The following is a 22,702-nucleotide window of genomic DNA, read 5'->3' as shown; positions in this document are numbered from 1 at the left end:
CAATTTAATTTAATATTTTCAAAAAGTATGGTATCAAAACAAAAGAGCTCCATATAGTAAACTGTTACTGTTAAAGTGTTAACTCAACTCGAAGACAGTTGCATTTGAACACCAGATAAACAGTTCAGGCCTGGGAGATGCAACAACAACAACAACAAAAGTATTTATTTGTTTTCTTTATTATATATATATATATTTTTTTTAATATATTTCTTTGGTTTATTTTACAAATTATCTGTCAAAGCTTTGTAATTGGTTGTCTAGGTCTAGGAATCTGATACAACAACAAAAAATGGAGATCTACAAACTTTTATTTTTATTTATTTGTTTTCTTTATCATACTGTATATTATTAAATATTATTTTTATACATATTTTCTGTTTATTTTACAAATGATCTGTCAAAGCCTTGTAATTGGTCGTCTAGGGCTAGGAATCTGGATCGACCAGGCTCTATAATGAGCCCGAGTCAACAGCGAGAGGGAAGTGTCTACAGCTGCGGCGCCCAAAGTACTCCACAAGAGGGACAGTCCCACGCAACCTGCTGCCCAAAAAAAAGTCTCCTGTCCTAACACGTCTGAATACAGCTAATTGTAGCTCCCATTTAAATCAAAAGGGCATGGAAATGAGTTTATGCCACAGACACCAGACCAGGTAAACCATTTTTAACAGAGGACAGGAATCCCAGTCCAAAATACGAGACCTCCAGGATGGGCTTGCAAGAAAGATGATACTTCAAGAAAGAAGGAATATAGGACTTGATTGTCTGTCCTGTTGCTCAACAACGTGTGTCTGTGGAGTGCGAGGTACAGTAGTAGTCTGAGGTACAGTAGCCTGCCCGTGCCTCAGGTGATGCTCTCTCTTCAGGTACGCGTGGATATAATCTTCCACCAGCAGGATCTGCGCCGCGTTGAACAGCAGAGTGACGGCGTAGTAGTAGTTGGGGTTGCCGCTGCCCGCGCGGATCCAGAGGTGCCAGAAGACGGGGAACATGGCGGAGCAGGCCAGCAGCACGCAGGACACCGGGAAGACGTTCCTCAGGTAGGGGTGCAGGCGACTCCACACGGGGAGGAGGGCCAGGTAGAGGGCCACGTCTCCCACCGTGGGGTAGGACCTGAAGATGGCCGCGAGCGCCGTGAGCGCGAACGTCAGGAACGCCGGGTGCTCCTGCAGCTTGACGGACAGCGGGACGGCGTAGAGGAACGCGTTGGCCTGGAACGCGCACAGGAAGAAGAGGCGGAAGGCGTCGAACACCTCCGAGAAGACGTACCAGAACAGGCCGACGTTCGGCGTCAGGTCCGGAACGGACAGGATGAACCCGTGGACGGACCACAAGAAGTCCCAGGACCCCAGCAGGGAGAAGGACAGGCCCAGCAGGACCGCGAGGCCTCCCAGGTACATGAAGGAATACTGCAGTAGGAAGAACCAAAAGCCGGACCCGAGAGCCTCTACCGGGATGCGCCGACGCTGGAGGAGGTGCAGCAGCGCCGGGGCAAACAGCGTCACCGGGTAGACGGACTGGTACGTGGCGAGGGCCAGGAACGTGGCGCTCAGTGGGGCGCTTCCTTTAGCGGTGGCGAGGATGTGGAGCGCGACGACGGCGTTGTTTAGGCCGGAGGTCGACATGGCCACGCAGGACAGGACGGTGAACGGGTTCAAGAGGTATACCGCGGCTACTTGTAGCGGGACGCGATGCATGTCACCGGGGCTTCTTCTGACCGGCTCTGTGGAGTTTACGGCGGGGCGCGTTTCTGCGTGTTTCTGCTTTCGGAACTCTTGCTGGTCGAGGTCCTTTGCTGCCAGGTAGAGAGCCACGGCAGTGATCCCGTCTGCCGCCATGAACGCGACCTCTGCGTAATCCACGACGAAGTGGAGGAGGCAGATGACGAGGGGGCTCCCGTGGAACACATCTCCAGAGTAGGGTGATATTCCCAGGTCGAGCAGAGCCAGAGCCTCCATCGCTCTCCTCCAGGCGTTCAGAGGAGAAACCACCTCCACACTGTCTGCGACCAAAGCCGCTAAGCTGGACCCAAACAGAATGGCACGGATCGCAGCGGCCAGAGTCAACAGCAGCGCCAAGGGAGCCGCCATCTTGGCGAGGATGAGGAGTTCCCCGGTGATCCCCTCGTGGCCCCACCCCGTGCGAGAGAGAGGCATGGTGGGAGTTGAAGTCCTCTCGGTTAGCAAGTCAAGGCCGATGACGTCAGTCTTGACAAGACATTATGGTGTAGGCAAAACAAGCTAATGACAACAAAGGCTCATGCATGCACCAATCCTTTATCTTCTATTTCTGGAGCATCGATGACATCACAATGATGATGTTATCTGTACATCTCTACATTTTGGGCATGTTGAACGGGTCTGAGTCCCATGTGTCAACGGGGGCTCGACCCAAATGAAAGCAACAGCAGAAAGTGCAAAGAGCCAGTTGATGACGCAGTCAATGGCCAAGGCTTAACATAGTCTGAATTAGAAACACTGAACACTGAAGAAAAAAAGACTTTGGGATCCAAACTAGAAATACAATAGCTATTAAAGAACTGGCAATTACTAATGAAGCCAGTTTCATAGGAGGACATGATGACATAATGTTGCATAACGTGCTCATGTTGTGCTGGATCTACATAGGGTATTCGGGCAGCTCTATACGTGGGCAAGGCTGTCTGTAGACTGAATCCAACTTCTATTCAAATGCATTTCATGAGGTTATTGTGCCAATTTAACCACGTTCTGAATTGAACACATATTCCTGGCTTCCTACCTCTTTACTTCGGCTCATGGAGCCCGGAGAATCGCCTGGTTTACCTCCTTTTGGTTTCTGACCACTGTTGACACACACACACACACACACACACACACACACTTAATGTTAAAATCACACCTGTGTAAAATGAGGGGCGCTCTTATACATTATCATACATCATTTCATGAACTACTGAATTTATGTGATTGGTTAGCCGAGTTGCTCGTCTACATAGACGTACATTTTCCCTTCATTGTCAATGGCATTTAATGTTTGTGTTGCCACATATTTACGTCATATTTGACAGACATATGACCTAATTTCTCCTTTCATTGTCAACGGCAAATATGAGACATGTGGGGACAAAAGCTGTATATAGCGCCCCTCAAAAATCACACCCATGTGAAGTGAGGGGTGCTCTTATCATCATAGGTCATCATCATACATCATCTCATTCTGGCTCACAATTTGCGTCCTCACTTTTGTCTTCACACACTTTTGTCTTCAATGTTTGTGTTTGCACAAACCCTCAAAACTGGACATGGGAGGGGAATGTCAGCACTTTCCTATTAAAATCCCTGGCAGAACAGTAAAGTTATACATAGTGCAGCTTTAATTGAAAAATCACACCCGTGTGAAGGGTCTTATTCATCATACATCATCTCATTCTGACCAATCACAATTTGCGTCCTCACTTTTGTCTTCAATGTTTTGTGTTTACACAAACACTCAAAGCTGGGCATAGGAGGGGCTAGTGCCCCGCAAAAAGTGACACATGCCCATCACATCACAGTTCCAGTGTTGATTTAGTTGACTAAAACTACGACGGAAAACCTACCTACCTACAAAAACTAGATAAGCTACGATGACTAAAAATGTACTGACAATTTCGTCAACAAATGCAAACTAGCCTAAAATGTTAGGGGGAGACTAGTGGAGAAGAGATCCAGCAGAACTAAAAGACAAGTGATGTTATGCTTGGTAGCACTCTGAAAATAGCAGATCTACAAGCTCACAGTGTGTCGCAGCACGATGCGTTGTGAGCTTGTAGATCTGCTATTGAAGAGTGCAACGAAGTGTACAATCGGGCATTACGTCACCATCAAGGACCGCCAAAACACATTTTAGTTGACAAAATCAACTGTAGATTTAGATTTTGTTGACTAAAACACCAAAACATTTTCAGATGACTAAAGTATGACTATACAACTAAATAACATTTTTACTCAAAAGACTGACTAAAACAAAATCTAAATTTGCTCTCAAAATCAAAAATACACCAGTGGTTCCCAAACTTTTTAGCTCGTGACCCAAAACAGAAATCAGACGTTTTCCCCGGGACTGTTGGGAATGCTTTTTGAAAATGTTTTGAAATGATAATAATATTATTTTATTTCACAGTGTTCGGAAACCAAAAATAAAGGGACCCTTAAAAATGTGTCGGCGACCCACAAATCGGTCCCGAATCCCAGTCCCAGGGAAAAACGGTGACATACTGTATATACACCCACCTCTGGGAGAGGACGGGGGACTCGCTGGGAGGAGTGGGGGGCACGGCCGCCCGGCCCCCCGGCGTGCGCTGTGGCGTGCTGCTGCTGATCAGCCCCTCCCCCCTCTGCGTGGTGGCCGGCTGCTCGTCGTTGTTGTTCTCCGAGGGCGGCGGCGGCGCGGTGTCGTTGGCGTTCCCGTTGCCGTTCTCGTTGCCGTTGCACTGCTGGCTCAGAGCCTGGACCTCCTCCCCCAGGTTATCCATGCCTACGTTCAGCTCCTCCAGCTTCTGGATGGACCTGAGACACACACACACACACACACACACACACACACACACACACACAGACACAGACACAGACACAGACACAGACACACACACACACACACACAAACATATTTTTTTTATTTTTTTACAATCACACACACGCGCGCACGCACGCACACACGCACACAAACATGTCCGTGGCAAGACTCTCTGTGTCTGTGGCACAATCTAATCTCAATATAATAAAAAAAAGTTTGAATACTTTTGGCGACTCATAGTTTCGGGATGACATGCTCATTAATATGTTGCAGGAGATTAGTGGAATTGTTGCTACCTGGTACCTGTATAGCACACGTACTCATGCGGTTTGTGAGTCAACTCAATGCTATGTGACTATAGTGGAAATGAACAAAAACATGGCATGCCATAAGATCTGTTGAGAAGGAGCACCAAGCCAAAGTAGGGTTAAGCTCATTTATATCAGTTGAGAGAAAGTGTTCCAGAGTTTCTAATAATGCTAATAACAACCAAAATAATACTCTGCAATCATCATCCATGGAAATGCTTGATCCACAACATCGTCGATCCACTCATGGAAATCGTTCGCGATTTTTAGCTAGAAACAGACTCTATCAAATATGAGTGACTGTATTGTTGACTATCGTAAACAATACAGCTCCACCTCCCCGACAATATCACTGAGACAGATTGTTTATTGACAATGACACGATTTTAAGTTGACCGATGTTATTCTCCATAGAGAAAAACTTCTGCGAACCAGGGGATAAGCGAGTGACGTCTGGACTTCGGCACTCTGTGACCCTGCGATTCTTTCCATCCCTCATGAATCAATTCAAAGGAGCTATATTGGCATGATTTAACATACGTTTACATTGCCAAAGCAAGTGTCAAAATACAATAAAAACTGTTGAAAATGTTGGAGGGGGTACATACAAATAACTTGTTTTGAAACAAATAGTGTTTTTTGCAGTCACTTTGGGACAAAATTGACAGATTGACTGAGAGCCTGCCATCGCGCAACATCCAGCTTTTCACCAGAGGAGAAAAACTTTTTTTTTAAATCCAAAATGAGTTAATAGCACAGACTCTTCACATACTAGAGCATGTCTGAATAAGTGTCAGAGCTGAAATCGACATGTAAATATGAAATAAATGCTTAAACATGTAGCTAGGTGTAATGTTAGAGACCACAGAAGTGAACTTTTCAAGCCTGTTTTCTCAACTCGCTGTTTTCTGCAAGTACAAAAAACTCAGATTTATGGTGTGATTAAAGTAGCAGCTCTGTTTGCATGTGGTACAGACAGAGACAGTAGTCCTAGGGTGGTTCCATTGGCTAACCTTCCCTCATCATGTACATAATTATCTGTTTTGGCTCTCAAGTCTTTTTCACCGTCATGGAAACCACAACTATGGAAGCTACAGTACATTGACAAACTAGTTTAGCTGGTAGAATTGAATCTATTCCTGTCCTCAAGTAACACTGTCTTCTGAAAATCTGCCTACTGTATATAATTATAACCGCATGAAGAAGTATTTTTACACAATAGTGCACACACATTCATCTTTGCAACTAAGTTGCCATTTTTGCTCCTACATTGTAAGATGGAAGCACTGTCTGTACTGATAAGACACTATTATTGAAATCACGAACAACTCAGCAGTCAGCACTGCCTCAGTATAAACTCAGCACTGCCTCAGTATAAACTCAGCACTGCCTCAGTATAAACTCAGCACTGCCTCAGTATAAACTCAGCACTGCCTCAGTATAAACTCAGCACTGCCTCAGTATAAACTCAGCACTGCCTCAGTATAAACTCAGCACTGCCTCAGTATAAACTCAGCACTGCCTCAGTATAAACTCAGCACTGCCTCAGTATAAACTCAGCACTGCCTCAGTATAAACTCAGCACTGCCTCAGTATACAGAGGATAACTTTACAGTCTCCAGGTTTTCTAAAGCTATAGCTGACCACTTTAGCCCTGACATCCCCATTTTGGGCATGCCATTAAAGACTAAAAATAAAGACTTATAAAATTGCTGAACTACAAGCTCAGAACGTGCTGTGATGTGTTGTGAGCTGTGAGCTGTGGGATTTTGCACACAGATGATTTTGTGTTTTATTTTGTTTTGCATAAGTGGCTTGTTTTAAAATCTGTAGTGCAGTGGAATAGAGTAGACTATAGACACTATGACACATCAGGGAGGAGGCCATTAGTACTGTATACATTTAGGGCTAGGATTACAGGTATATTAATAATATTATTGATCACTTGTTATGCATGTCCTGTAATATAATATGTAATCATATTGATGGAAATGTCTATCACAAGCTGGCATGGAGACGTATTTATTTATGGTTGTATTACAGGGAAAGTTTCAGTGTGTTTTGTCTTTAAAAGTTGCAATAGATAATAGTTTTTATAGACGGAACACACGAAGAAAACTGACTCATGTTACAACAGGGTGGAAACATTTTCTACCTGTGAATCACTATGTGAATCTAGCCTCGGGAACACAAGTGTTTTGTTTACTGTGACCCACACACACACACACACACACACACAAACGAGGAAGATGAACCTCCCACGTCATGTGATTTCTGAGTAAGCCAAACTACACTCGAGTTAGAAGTCAGTCAGTCAGTCGGTCAGTCATACAGACAGACAGTCGTAGGAAAATGGCACAGCAGGGAGTTCAACTGGATCAGGAACAGTTGTGTTGTTCTATCTGCCTGGATCTACTGAAGGACCCAGTGACTATTCCCTGTGGACACAGCTACTGCAGGAGGTGTATCGAGGGATACTGGAACCAGGATGACCAAAGAGGAACATTCACCTGTCCACAGTGCAGACACACCTTCATCCCAAGACCTGTTCTGAAGAAAAATACCATGTTGTCTGAAGTGGTGGAGAGCCTGAAGAAGACGGGTGATACCTTTAAATCCTCTTGTAAATACAACTGTCTGTCGGATTATTTATTAAACCAATAGAATACAGAGGTTTATTTACAGAAAATTGTCTGAAATTATTAGTGATAGCTTCCACATAGTTTTCTGAAGTTTATACTGCGAGTAGGGTACAGAAATGGTTACATATTTTGTGATAAACAGTGGTTCATCGTCCTTCTCCACCACAAGAGTGAATTGAGTGATCAGGCAAACAATCATTTGTGACAAAATTTGACTGAGGGACTGCCATTGGATTTTTAGAATTTTCGTTTTTTCATGTCATATGAAAGCAGGGAATCATGGCTTCAAATTGACATTGGTTGTTCAGTTTGACCCACAAGTTTTGGAGATATGGCTTATAGAGTAATGTCTTGCAGAAAACAGCGAGTTGAGAAAAGAGGCTTGAAAGGATCACATGTTTAAGCATTTATTTCATATTTACATGTCGATTTCAGCTCTGACACTTATTTCAGACATGCTCTAGTCTAGTATGTGAAGAGTCTGCCTGTGATATTAACTCACTCAACTGAAAAAAGAAAAAAAACTGGAATTTGAAAAGCTGGAATTTGTGCGATGGCAGTCTCTCAGTCAAATCTGGTCACATTTGTTCTCTCCTCTCCCAGTTTGATGTCAATAAATAAATAACAGGTATGCAGATGCACATCTCTAATAGGCTGGGTGTGTTGATAACCCAGCTTGGCAGAGTGCCTATACTGTTTCTGTTCCTTGTGCCTGACAAAAGTCAGTGAGTAGTGGAGAAGCCTCTGTTTCTCTTCCCTTGAGGGTTTCAAGTCAGAGCCTGTCTGGTCCTGTTTGACACTGGTTTGCGCAATGTATGCTTGATCCATCTCCATCTTCTTTGTCCAATTTCGTCTGCCACGGGGAGTTTTGTTTTGATCCATAGAATCTCATTGTTGCTGATCTTGTCCGGCCAGTGAATCCCATCTGACTTTTCATAAAGTATAAAACAAGATGATCACCTTCTCTTTCCCGTGCTCCGACATTCGTTCCGATATTCGTCCCGAAAAACGTGCTCTGTGTGCAAACTCACTTGTCACTTATTTCTGAATTGCGTAGGCCTATGCCTAAATATTTTAATTTAATAATTGCATTTTAATGTTCATATTCCGTTCAAATAAAACGTTTTTAACAATAAAATATTACTATTCTATTGAAAATATGAAGTATCTACATATAAATGCATTTTAAAGGGCACTTTTTTTCTTTCTTTTTTTTCGACGGGAATTCCCAGGGGAAAAGGTCGCCAAATTTCCGGGATTTCAAATGAGCCAAATCCGGGGGAAATATTAAACCCTAGTCCATCGTGTCTTACGCGTGTACAGTCCGACACTATTATTTGGTTCGACAGTTATTAGACCGACAACCTATACCTCAAACCCTAACCTACAGTATAACCATAACTCAAGCTCGAGCTTGAGTCCGGCCGTTGTTCCCGCATGTCGGACTAATGCCCTGTCGGAATTACCATCGGATCCCAATAAATGGCTAAATTACCACGTCTCTGTACGTATGTGTGTACGTCTGTAATCCACGCAACTCAAGAACCGCCTCACCAACTTCACATTATGACGTATGATGATATTAGAGCGCCCCTCACTTCACACAGGTGTGATTCTTTTATTTATTTTATCAGATTGATAAATATATAATGTATCAATCTATCAACAGGACTCCAAGCTGCTCCTCCTGATCACTGCTACGCTGGACCTGGAGATGTGGCCTGTGATTTCTGCACTGGGAGGAGACTGAAAGCTGTGAAGACTTGTCTTCAGTGTCTGGTCTCTTACTGTGACACTCACCTCCTGCCTCACTATCAGTCTCCTGCCTTTAAGACACACAAGCTGGTCAAAGCCTCCGGCGAGCTTCAGGAGAACATCTGCTCTCGTCACAAGAGGATGAGTGAGCTTTTCTGCCGCACCGATCAGCAGTGTATCTGTTCTCTGTGCTCTGTGGAAGAACACAAAGGTCACGATATGACCTCAGCTGCGGCAGAGCGGACTAAGAGACAGAAAGAGCTCCATACAAGTCAGCAGAACATCCAGAAGAGAATCCAAGAGAGAGAAAAAGATGTACAGGTGCTTCACCATGAGGTGGAGTCCATCAACCACTGTGCTGACAGAGCAGTGGAGGACAGTGACACCATCTTTACTGAGCTCATCACTTCCATGGAGAGAAGACGATCCAAGGCGAGGCATCTGATCAGAGACCAGCAGAAACGTGAAGTGAGTCGTGCTGAAGAACTGAGGAGGCATGTCGTGCAGGAGGTCACTGAACTGTGGAAAAGACATGCTGAGCTGGAGCAGCTCTCACTCACAGAGGATCACATCCATTTTCTACAGCGTTACACATCCTCCCTCTCAAGGATCAGTGAATCTACACACCCAGTCAGCAGCAATGTCCGTCCTCTGAGATACTTTGAAGATGTGACTGTGGCCGTATCCGAGATGAGGGCCAAACTAGAGGACATTCTCACAGAGGAAGGGACAAACGACGTCTCAGAGACAGTGGACAGAGTGGATGTCTCACCCTCAACACCACCAGAACCCAAGACCAGAGCCGAGTTCTTAAAATATGCACGTCCAATCACACTGGATCCAAACACAGTACATCAATGCATGGTTCTGTCTGAAGGGAACAGAAAAGTAACATGCACAAACGAAGATCAATCATATCCTCTTCACCCAGAGAGATTCACTGGATATCAGGTGATGAGTAGAGAGGGTATGTCTGGACGCTGTTACTGGGAGGTAGAGTGGATTGGATCCCATGTTTGTATATCAGTCTCATATAAAGATATCATCAGAAAAGATTTTTCACATAAATTTGGAGACGATGATATATCGTGGTCTTTCATCTGTACCAAACGAGGCTATCGTTTTTATCACAACAAAAGTGGTACTTACACCTCAGGCCGTGTGTTTCCCAGAGTAGGAGTGTACCTGGACCACCAGGCAGGTACTCTGTCCTTCTACAGCGTGTCTGACACCATGAGTCACATTCACACATTCCACACCACGTTCACACACAACCTCCACGCTGCTTTTAATCTGAGAAATGGATACAGCGCTGAGTTGTGTGACCTCAGCTACCCTTGTTTTACTTGAATGAATAAATAAATAATTTAAATAATTTATATTATTATTTAAATAAATTATTTGACTGAGAAAAAAACGGTCATGTTGTTCCTAAACTTTGTCACTTGAATCATGTTTATTTTATTTGTCTAATGGGAAGATTTTTTTGAGTGGTGCAACCACTCCTACAACCAGCAATGTCCGTGCGTACCTATGTGGCATGTGGCCATGAGCATGAGTATATGACTATTTAGTACCAGTGGGGGCGCTGTTTGCCAGAAACAGAGAGAGAGAGATAGTATTAGTGCTGCCTGTTGCTTGCTAATGGGAGAGAGAGAGAGGAGGGGGGGGGGGGAGTTGCACCACTCAGTTCACACAGGTGTGATTTTTTTTATGACGACCTCCAATCTGACATCACTATTTTGGTCAGCATAGAATAAATCTGACCCATAAAAGCCATATTCTGAACACCGCAACGTGAAGCCGTGAGCTCAGGCAGAGGCTGTGGAACACAAACCGGTTATACTGTAGACGATCATAAACGAGAGCTTTCTTCACCTGCCGGTTATGACTGAAGTCATTCTTGTTTTTTGTTTGTCAGTTGAATCTCTTTTGCAGCCCTAAATCAAAAAGCCAACTGTGCTGCCATCTGCTGGGTGAAGCAGTAAAAGCAACGTCCCCCTCCCTCCCTCCCCCTCCCGCCCGGGGACCAGAATATACTTCCCCTTTGATGGTGTTTATTGCCAGACTGCTTCAGACCAAACCAAAACAATCACGTGCCATATTGTCTGCATCTAGTTAAAATAGCACAGGGGGACAAAAGCACTGTGGAGTAATGGGGGTCGATTTAGGACTTCTATGTTACTTACTTCTATATTACTAATCTAATTACAGTATTATGATCTGGGGGCGTGTAGTATGTCATATTGCAATTTTGGGCATGTTAAGAAGCGCTTTTGACACCCCGCGGAGTGCTCAAAACGGCCTTGAATTAGTCATGGGTGTGTTTAAGGCGTGTTTGAGACGTACCCAATCAACATGTCCGTACTATTCTCTTTACCAGTCAGCTGATGTCACATACGGAATGCGCACTTTGGGGGTCGTGGTATGACATTTCTTCAGGCTGGCACCATAGAAGACATGACATGCCTTTGTCACATTTGGGTTAATTATTCCTATTGCACTGCATGCTGTCACCTTTATGCCTCAAAAGAACAGACCCACCTTTCAGATCGGAATGGAATTGCGAGTAGATAGCAGCATATTGGCAAATTGCCAATCCATGCGTAATTAATTAATTCGATAACGATAGAACCATGTACCATACAGCGAATGAAAGCAAGATTCATAAGGAATATGGAGATTTTTACATTTAATAAAACGGTTGAGAAATGAGAGAACCATGAGTGTTTATAGGCTAATATCAACGTTTTTTTATGAAAGACCAAACGGGCTGTGAACTTGAAGAGCTCAATCACCATCCCGACACGGAAGAAATATAGCCTAGTGCATGCATGTACATGCACTGTTGCACTTGCACACAGTAGCCTACACACGCTCTTTATTTGTTTCTATTGAAAAACACCAGTAAAATAACGTTTATTATATTTTATTTCATTCAAGTCACGACGAAGGAATGAGTTGAATGCGTGCTGCGTAATGCTGTGGCCCCGATGGTATGGTCTTCGCTGAGTTCGCTCGTAGCATTTTATTGAAGAAGACTTGAATCGGGTGTGATACAGCATATGAAAGCACATTTCCCACGGATTATGGAGATGTTTTTATTTATTTTTAAGGTTGAGAAATGAAAGAATTATGGCCGTTTCTAATCTCAACATTTTTTTTTAAAAGACGCAAAAATGCCATGTCTCATAGAAACAAGTAAATAGGTCTATAAAAATAAGCGCATATAACAGGGGTCTGTAACCTATTTTAAATGAAGTGCCATGTTTTTATTTTCTAAATAGTGAGTCTGCCATATCCAGATTAATTTGAATGACACCACATTAAAATAAAAAAACATATTTTGATTGTCCACAAATATAAAGTTCTTCCTTCTTTTTAAATATGTTCTTGCACATTGTTATAATGATCATTATATATCCCCCTGCAGTCAGAGTTCATAGTTTTAATGAATGAATGTGATGCATTGTGAGCTGGTATAGATCTGCTATTTTCAAAAGTAATCTTTTTATTTAATTTTTGGATTAGCTGTCCTTAGTTGGGCAAATGCATTCATCTGGGGATCCTTGACATGGGAATGTGCTGTGTGACGATCACTGGTTTAAACAACATTAGGAGAAAAGCCCAAATAACCACTTTAGAAACAAGAAAAGCAACCACACAAAGCAACTTTACAGAAAAATAAGCCGCTTATAATAAACAGACATGGCAACACTCTACCATCCTTCCAGAGCCGCTCAAGTGTCAAATCAAACAGTGCTTTTTGCGTTTATGAGGTGGTCAGACCCACGTCTAATCGTTATGCGCTGAGTGTCTTTAGGTCAAGGGGCTTAATAGCAAATTGCGCAAAGCGAGAATAATTAACATATGGACACTCCCACAATGCTAAAATATTCAGGGACGCGGTATGCCAAATGTGTGTGCGTTCAACACGGGCCGAGTGCGTTCAACACGGGCCGATATGCCTTTCATAATACGAATGTGCGCAGAGCGAGGCCAATTTATGTATCACGACCTGGTAAACTGCACCTTCAAAATCGACCTGTCATGATGTCACTGTGCAATAGTCTTGTGAATAATGCAGAGGGGTTCAGAGCAGGGGGGGGGGGATCATTCAAAGGGCCTTTGTCCTTCTGATAGAGTGATGGGAGGGGGCACACATTTTATATTCACTTTCTTTTTAAACCCGGGAAATAATGCACTGTTTGTTGCCGCCGGTGCAGTTTCTGTGTTTTGAGAGTGTGTGTGAGTTGCTATGGTAACGTTGTATTTGTGTTAAGGGGGAGGGGGTGGTGGCTGGATTCGGGGGGCGTCACTGCCGGGTCAAACTCTAGGCCCAGTGGGGTCCGGGGACAGCCAGTGAGGTCCGGGGACAGCCAGTGGGGTCCGGGGACAGCCAGTGAGGTCCGGGGACAGCCAGTGAGGTCCGGGGACAGCCAGGGGTCCTGGGGGGCTCTATAAGCTCACAATACGTCATGATGGGGATTCCAGATAGTTCCATGTGGTCCCGAGCTAAATGGAGAGTTGGTAACCAAATGGACCCTTATAGATCTTTAACCCTTGAGAGTTTAAAATGAAAGCAAATAGCCCCTTAGTGTCCATTTGGTTTCATTTTACGCTCTCAAGACTTACATTATTGTTAAACATAACATTACTTAATTTACAAGAAGTCTACACAATAATTAAATAATGTAGAATAATTGTTATTTTGATCAACGTTGGCATGTTTTATCTCTCAGGTTACCACATCAATATACAGCATGGAGTTCTGTGTGTCTGAGAGGCTAAATCTCATCAAATGGTGGTCTGTGGCTCAAATGCCGAATAAATAATGGGACTTGATATGAGAAGGGTTGAAAAGCACTGGCCTAGGGGCATTAGTGGTCCCATTTGAGAAGCACTGGTGGTGTAGTCAGTGTATAGGGCTGTAGGTAACGGCCCAGATGGTTCAGTGTGTGATGAAAGACAGGGGTGGGTGGGGTGGGGCCTCATGGGACCCATCATTGTGAACCTGCTGCTCCTCATCTGACAGCTGCACCTCTATTGTACTTAACATACTAGAATGTACACTGTAATTAGCCACTGTGTGCGTGCGTGTGTGTGTGCGTGCGTGCGTGCGTTGGTGCTCTATTGTGGATGCAGACCCCATGTTGTCCTTGTATGACACTGTACAATAGAGCCCCGCCCCTCCAGCACTGGTACAGAGCACTGAGGGCTCGCTTTGGGAAAAGCAGTCATGGCTGTCTAAAAACAACTTAAACCCTATTATCGTTGCTGTCGGGCAGAACCCTCTTATCTCCATAGTTTAATCTTTTTTGTTTGTTGGTAAATTAAGAATTTATCTTTAGTCCTCTTTTCTTTCCACACTAAGGGCTCCATCTTGCGTCACCCTTATCCCTAAACGTATTTGCCAATTTTTTTTACATTTTAAAATAGTTCAACTAGCCGATCCACATCGAGACATTGTGAGCTTGTAGATCGGCTATTTGAACAATTTTAAAAGTTTTAGGGATAAGGGTTAAGGGTTGTGAGCTCGGCGTACATTAGATCGGCTATTTTTGGTGAATGTTTGCCTATTGTGGCATGCCCTGGAACAACAAGCCTCTCTGAACTGTCATGAGTGACAAGTTCAACCCTTTTACTATGGGCGTCGATCCTCTTGAACAACATCAGCCTTTGTTTGCTACGGAACTTTCGTTCTTAATTTATCCGAAAAAAGTGTTGGTTGATTCACACATCAGTCTCTAAATGCTGCTTCACTCAACATAGACGGTGACAATAAAACAGCTTTTATTGTTACAACTGTGTGGAAACAGAGCAGAGCCGAATTCAAAGCGACAATGCAATGTCTCTTTGGCAGTGGCTCAGCAGGTAGAGTGGCCATGCACCTTGGAATCTGAAAATTACTGGCTTCATGTGGAAGTGCTGTCCTGAAGCAAGACACAGACACTGACTGAACCCCGGCCCCAACTGCTCCCGATGAGCAGGTTGGTGCCTTGCATGGTTAGCTAAGCTTCAGTGCTGTGAATGTTAAAGCGGTTTGGATAAAGGCTCTATAACAAGGTTCCTCAAAGCGGGTGCTGTGGCACCCTAGGGCAGGGGTTCTCAACGTTTTTGAATGGGGACCCGCAGAAATGCTTTGGCCATGTCTCACGACCCCCGCTCCGCCCCCACCCCCAATACAAACTGACCGCAAAAATAACCTTAATAATATATCATAAATTAAATTATGTTGTGAGCTTGTAGATCGGCTATTTTCGCTATTCGCTGTACGATGAAGTACGGTATGGTAGGTCTGTGATTAGCCACTTGACTGTGTGCATGCGTGGCTGCTTACATACCTGCGTGGCTGCTTACATACATGCGTGTGTAGTGTGTGTGTGTGTGTGTGTGTGTGTGTGTGTGTGTGTGTGTGCATGCGTGCGACGTGCGTGGGTAGTCCAGTCCAGTCTGGGAGAGTGTTGAGTGTTGTGCTGACTCTGCTATGGACTGTCAGCCGCATGCGGAGACACTGCTGCTTGTGCCCATGTGGGGCTATTTGTGTCCTATATATATTTACTTTTCTCTGGATATAAAGAAATTGCTAAAATGTGTGTGTGTGTGTGTGTGTGTGTGTGTGTGCTATCTTACCTGTTGAGGAACTTCTGTGTGAGGCTGTCGCGCATGTCGCTGTTCTGTGGGGGCTGGTCCTCCTGTTGGACGCCTCCCTCCAGCAGCATCTGTTGATACATCTGTCTCTGCTGCTGCTTCTGCTCCAGATGCTGCTGCACCCGCAGCCTCTGCCGGTAGTACTCCTCAAACTTCTCTGTGGAGTCGCGCAGCTGCACGGAGCACACACACACACACACTTAATTTAACGTCTTTATTTGCATTCACATTTAACGATACTGAACAGAATTTTGCCAATGCCTTTAATAGCTCTTGGCTTGGGCATTCCTGAAATCAGCATAAAGTTACATAACTAAGTAAGTTATATAAGAAAGAAAGTAAGTAGGTCAGAGTGGCTTGTTGTCGGTATGGGCTGAGAACGAGGGTGTCTATGCCCTTCTCTGTGCGCCACTTCTCAAACTTTTCAGCTCGAGACCCAAAAGAGAGATTACACATTTGCCCCGGGACTCAAACTATAGTGAAAATAGCAGATCTACAAGCTTGCCGATTGGCTACTTTCACAACTTCTTAATTATAGTTATTTTTATTCATGGGATTTCGTTTGTTTGCTTGATTATTCTTTTTATGTAGGAAAAGGGAATGGGATTTTTACTCGAGTCATGACCCATAAAGAATTGGTATAAGCCTGCAAGGTTGTCGAGCCTAGGGCTAGTTCTACGGGCTAAGATGGAGTCTGAAGAGTATATGCCATTATGCCGTTAGATTGGGAGTGAGTCTGCTGCAGTTCTGACTGCAGTGGGGAGTGAGTGACTGATATAACTGTGGTCTCCGAGGTTACTGACTGATATAACTTACAATATAAAGACAGTACACACACACACACACACACACACACACACACACACACACACACACACACGTGCACGCACGCACAAAGCCCAAATTCACTAATGCTTGAATGAGATCCAGGTAGTATTCAAAGGCAGCCTTGTAGTGCGGTGTGTTGCTGTCAGTTCAGGTATTAGAAGAATGAGAGGCCGATGACAGATCAGTTCCCTCCTGCTTCCTGGACCTGCTATCTGATGTGCATGCGTGCGTGCGTGCGTGCGTGGTAGAGAGGGAGAAGTAAAAGCGAACAGGAGTGTGAAGGAGGTGTAATCCCAGAGGCCCACCAGTGTCTCCGTCTGCCGGCTGCTTTATCTGTCGCCATGGCAATGGGATGGGGTGGGGCAAAAGCAGTACATTCTCTCAAACACACACACACACACACACACACACACACACACACACACACACACACAGCGACTGACTGCACAAACACAGCCACTGCCTAGAATAGCAGTAGGATGGCAGTAAAGCACGATGCCATGGTGTATAGGAGTGGAGGTTTGCAGGCAGACAGAGATATGAAGATGTCACGCCGAGACAAAGAGCTCTTTTAAAGGCTGCTATATCTTCAGTGTTCATCACAGACAAGCGGCTTAAACCACTAATCAGAATGACAGGTTGGGTTCTACCAGGGCACCGGGTTCTAAAAACCTTTCACCTCAAGAGAAACATACTATACTGTATGGTGTCTGTACCCAGGACCCAAATCTACAAAAATGTATTATGAATTAATAACTTAAGCTCTATTAACCTATAGTATTAAGACCTAAAAATGCCTTCTGAATCAATAGTTCTCACACTTTCAAGAGAGAGAGAGAAAATAAAAATCACACCCGTGTGAATTGAGGGGCGCTAATAATTAAAGTCTAACTCATGTTGATTAGGTGATGTAATGGTGATATAAAACAAACGGTTCCAACACAAACATTAAACGCCATTAACAATAAAGAGACAATATGACATTTATTGACACATTTATGACGTAAGATTTCCCTTCATTGTCAAAGCGTTTACAAAACAAACATTGAACTGAAGACAAACATTAAACCTGTGCATAGGAGGGGCTGGCGCCCCTCAAAACTCAGATGTACAGTGAGGTTGCATATCTGCTATGTTTGAATAGCCATGCAAAAATGACACCGATACTTTCCCGGTTTTAATGGGTTAAGTTGTAAAAATAGCCAATCTACAAAGCCCACAACGCGTCGCGATGCAACACGTTGCGAGCTTATAGATCTGCTATTCTCACTATTTTGCCATTTCAAATTGTTCCATGACCTAAAATTGGGTCACAACCCTATAGACTGAGCAGTGCTGCGGGGAACTAGGCTCAGATTGTGACCCTATAGACTGAGCAGTGCTGTGGGGAACTACAGTAGGCTCAGATTGTGCGTGTGACAGAGAGGTGTTACAGCATGATGACTCAGTGTCATCAGAGACATCCAACAGAGATATACAGTCATCTGCCAGGACTGCTCTATACTTAGAATGGAGGGCAAAAGTCCAGTCCAAAAAAAAATCTGCCAATCCACAATGTTGACAACAAAGATAACACGTTTTCAGTGACAATGGAGTCTGACGTAATTTATGCAACCTGGGTCATGTGTCGTCCCCCCCCCCCGTTCTGAATTCCCACAGACGTGTTTAATATTGCGTCATATAAGAATGTGTGTTCCAAAAATAAACAGATGAACACGGTTTGACTCCTAAACGAAAAACCCTAACGTTAGAAAACCCTAACGTTAACCGCTGCCAAATGTATTCTCATTCGTACACACAATGAATTCTTATATATGAGACCATTCTAAGATGACCCAATGTTATTCTCCATGGAGGAATTACTGCTGGCACCCAGGGGATGAACGAGTGACATCAGGACTTCAAAGCCCCGAGAAATGTTTCACATAAAATTGTTACGTTAATTAAAGCTGCAGTCTGTCCTCCCCTGATGGCGAGAGAAGTATACCGGTAATTGCAACTGTGATCATGGGCTTCAAACCCGCGTTGGGGGAAACCAAAACATCCATTTGCCCTTCTGCCAGGGTCAAATATTGGGACAATGAGCTCATGCGGGGCTACTTGTCAACCAGTATGCTGTCCCAACTGACACCAGAGTCTAACGTTTTTCTAGAGAGTAGGGAGTAGGGAGAACGCCTGGCTCAAACAACGGCAGATGTATTCATTATGCTGTATTCACATACTCTACCATACAGATGTACTAGTTATGCTGTGTTAGTTATGGCTGAAAAACAGCCAAAGACACGCACATCCATAGCCTAATAGTAATAGGCTGGGTGGGTGCCGGATCAAAGACAGTGATTCAAGAATAAAAAGATTCCGCGCACACCATCTTCAGCTCCCAGACATATATTTACTTTACTTGGGCCATTTACAGTAAAGATATATCTGGGAGCAGAAAATGGTGTGCGGACTCTTTTTTTATTTGACTTTAGTATTAACATACTCCCCCGTACAGATTGGTTAAAATATCGTTTTATTCATTCATTCAGTCCTGGATTGCAGCTTTTAACCCATTTTGGGCGGGAACCCCTTTTGGTGTTTTAAACATTATGTTATAATTTAGCTTTTGAAAAATAGCAGATCTCGAGTGGCGCGCTATGAGCGGCGCGCTACGAGCTTGTAGGTCTTAGGATTTAGAAGAGCTTTTTTCAATTTCGAGGTCAGGACTAAATGGGTTAAGATAGCAACCGGTGGTGAGGTCATGTTTGATTTGTTACCTCGTTCCTCTCAGCGGAGCCAGGTGACGGAGCGTCCTCTCCGGGGGCGGAGGCGGGCCGTGCGTTGGGGGTCCCGCCTGAGTTGGGGGTTCCCCCGGCTCCTGACCCCAGCATTTTGTCCACGGGTGTGTCCGTTCTGGAGCTGAAGCACAACGTAAACCACCCACAGCGACAGATTAGGGTTCAGCTGGTCCAGATGACACACACACTGTCGTGTTACATACATACAGGACCTCCTTTTTTAAATTATTTTTATCCCACGATTTTGTAACCCATTTTTCACCCCTGTGTCAATCATCTAATGTGATCCTGGGCTCTACACACCCTCCACCAACCTAGTCCCCATACGTATATGGGGGACAAGGGGAGAGCAACGGACTTGAACTCATGCTTCCTTCATGCCTGAGTGTCCAAGTTGCTCCTTACAGAGGGGAGTTTCCCTGGTTGGACGTAGCGTGTGGAAGGAACACGTTATTCCAACCAGTTCCTTTCCCTTCCATCAGGCGCCCCGGTTGGCCAGGGGGAGGTAGTTTAGAGACCAGGATTACTGCATGTTTGTTGGACACGGGGAGAACATGTAAACTCCACACAGAAAGGCCATTTAGCCAAACAGGACCTCCTTTGTAGTTCTGTTTGTGAGCTAAGCCAAGTGGCGTCATTTGCCACTCCCTACCATTCGCATTTTACTTAAAACTCAGTTCATGTATGCATGTTTTAGTTTTTTTTTTTACAGATTAGTCAGATTTTAGATCAATGCTATTATAGAAGTGCACCTTTGTGCTGGTTAATATTCATTCATGAAATCCATGAAAGTTCAGAGGCGTCTGAGCCTTTTAACATTAGCCACACCCGTCACAAGTATATTCTATGCCTATGGTAACCTAAGTTGTTCCACATGGAATGATCTGCATCTACTTGTAGCCTCAGGATATCTTGGTGGTACTGCTTGGTTTAAATGTGTACGCATGTAATCACCGCATGTCATAGTTCTTTCTGAAAAGTACACCTCTGAGCTATACAGTAAACCCTGTCAGGAATGCTGTCCGTCGCGTTGAACCCTCATCATTCATATCCCCCTTACGTCTCGGGCGACTCCTCGAAGATGCTGTGGCAGTCGGAGCTCTCCATCATCAGACTCCTGCTCAGGCCCGGGCCCCCGCCGGCTCCGGGGTACTGGAAGTTGGCGAAGGAGTGCGACATGGGCGAGACCCCTTTGCCGTGCACGGCCGCGTCCCCCCCGCCGCCGCCGCCTCCGGCACCCCTCTTGTCCTGGCCCGACGACGTCAGCCCGTAGGACAGGCCGTCCAGCGCCGGGTTGAGGGAGCGCGACATGTAGGTGTCGGCGGACTGCGGCCGCCGCAGCGGCGACGGCGGGTAGGGGGACAGCTTGCTGATGAGGGGCGTGAGGAGGTCGCCGTAGCCCGCCCGGGCGGGCTTGACGAGGCGGTCCACGTGGATGTTGAGCTGCTTCTGCTCGAAGGCGCACTGGAAGACGCCGTGGTTGAGGTTCTGCATCCAGGAGAGCAGCGACAGGTCCAGGTCGTCACAGCCGTTCCCGCACAGCATGTCCACGCCCACCAGCACCTCGCTCTCCGTGATCTCCTCCCCCGTCGCCTTGCTCTGTCGACGCATCATGCAATGAGATGTCACTCGTTTAGGGCTACTGCAACTGTTTTCTTAGAGATATGTTATTCTATCGATAACATTTTGATTATTCAAATCAATTGTTTGTTATGATGGATTGAATCGATTAGATTGATTATCTGTTGCAATCTGGTATCACTCAATCTGGTATCACCCCCAAAGATTTACATGCTGGCAATGCTGACATGATACTGACAGGATACTGACATGATACTGACCATGATACTGACATGATACTGACATGATTCTGACCATGATACTGACCATGATACTGACATGATACTGACATGATACTGACAGGATACAGACCATGATACTGACCATGATACTGACACAATACTGACAGGATACTGACCATGATACTGAGTAGTACTGACCATGATACTGACATGATACTGACAGGATACTGACCATGATACTGACCATGATACTGACACAATACTGACAGGATACTGACCATGATACTGAGTAGTACTGACCATGATACTGACAGGATACTGACCATGATACTGACCATGATACTGAGTAGTACTGACCATGATACTGTCATAACACTGACCATGATACTGACCATGATACTGAGTAGTACTGACCATGATACTGACAGGATACTGACCATGATACTGTCATGACACTGACCATGATACTGACCATGATACTGACAGGATACTGACCATGATACTGTCATGACACTGACCATGATACTGACCATGATAACAGGTAGTCCACTAGAAATTTTCTGCATGGTTCTATAGTCGACAAAATCAACACTATAGTGCAGGAGGCAGATATTTTTTGCGGCTGGTTTCCTGTAATGAGCTCTAAAGTGGTCCAACCTGGCAGAACTCCACGCAGCACTCGTACAGCACTCCCTTCAGCAGCAGCTGGAAGAGGCGGTTCCCGCCGGCCTTGAACCCGGCCTCGCTCAGCTTCCTGTCGGCCGGGATGAACTCTGCCACCATGGTGCACGCCTCCTCGAAACACTGCACCCTGGCCGTGCTCGGGTTCCAGTCCTGTAGCGGACACACACAAAGAATCACTCACAATTCCACATGGTTGCACGATTTGTGAGCAAAAAGGGTGTTTCTTTGAATGAAAGATTATTTCTTTTAGGGAATTTCTGTTTTTGAGGGCTAGCTCCTCCAATGCCATATGCCAGTCAGTGGGCTGGCTAGCTTTGTTTAGAGCACTTTCGACAAAAATGTAATGGCAGCCAAGTCTATGGACTTTTAGTGTTTGTTTAGCCCATTCTGGGCGGGAACCCCTTTTTGTGTTGTAACCCTTCTGGACGGGAACCCCTTTTGGGGTTCTGTACAGTATGTACTGTAAAAAAATAATTGATGCCGCTATATAAATATTTGAAGTTTTTCAGAAAACTTAGGTCAGAATTTAGAAGGTGTTTTTAGAATTGGCCTCAGTCCAAAATGGGTTTAGGCAGCAGTTAAACAAACATTGATGACGTGAGACGTCATGTGGCCAATATAAATACACACGGCATTCATGTCTCGTAACGGCAGAGAATCTGCACTGCCACTATATAGTGGGCGGCTGGGCTCACACAAGTTTGATTTTTTAAATC

The 22,702-nt window shown here is 44.8% G+C and overlaps 3 protein-coding genes across 3 annotated transcripts in view; 1 reads left to right on the top strand and 2 right to left on the bottom strand.

Moving 5' to 3' along the window:
* The window catches only part of wdr47a (WD repeat domain 47a), a 39,699-nt gene that overhangs the window by 11,601 nt on the left and 5,396 nt on the right, over positions 1-22,702 (bottom strand). The window contains exons 6-11 of the mRNA XM_083781582.1: positions 21,960-22,136; positions 20,561-21,099; positions 19,480-19,621; positions 15,875-16,065; positions 4,254-4,529; positions 2,761-2,824 (exon numbers count right to left, since the gene is read on the bottom strand). Coding sequence (XP_083637708.1) covers positions 2,761-2,824; positions 4,254-4,529; positions 15,875-16,065; positions 19,480-19,621; positions 20,561-21,099; positions 21,960-22,136 — 1,389 coding nt within the window. The remainder of the gene's footprint in view (positions 1-2,760; positions 2,825-4,253; positions 4,530-15,874; positions 16,066-19,479; positions 19,622-20,560; positions 21,100-21,959; positions 22,137-22,702) is intronic.
* Positions 735-2,090, bottom strand: LOC310870509 (phosphatidylinositol glycan anchor biosynthesis class U protein-like; the record flags this gene model as incomplete). The annotated part of the gene is made up of 1 exon (XM_083781745.1): positions 735-2,090. One exon carries the CDS (start codon positions 2,088-2,090, stop codon positions 735-737), a length of 1,356 nt encoding a protein of 451 aa, XP_083637871.1.
* On the top strand, positions 7,197-10,591 carry LOC310870508 (tripartite motif-containing protein 16-like; the record flags this gene model as incomplete). Its single annotated transcript, XM_083781744.1, has 2 exons — positions 7,197-7,446; positions 9,156-10,591. 2 exons carry the CDS (start codon positions 7,197-7,199, stop codon positions 10,589-10,591), a joined length of 1,686 nt encoding a protein of 561 aa, XP_083637870.1.

The sequence above is a fragment of the Protomyctophum parallelum genome (genome assembly GCF_964188405.1).
Source record: "Protomyctophum parallelum genome assembly, chromosome: 14".
Taxonomy (NCBI): domain Eukaryota; kingdom Metazoa; phylum Chordata; class Actinopteri; order Myctophiformes; family Myctophidae; genus Protomyctophum; species Protomyctophum parallelum.
Note: the sequence above shows the minus strand (reverse complement) of the source record. Positions and strands in the feature narration are given on the sequence as shown.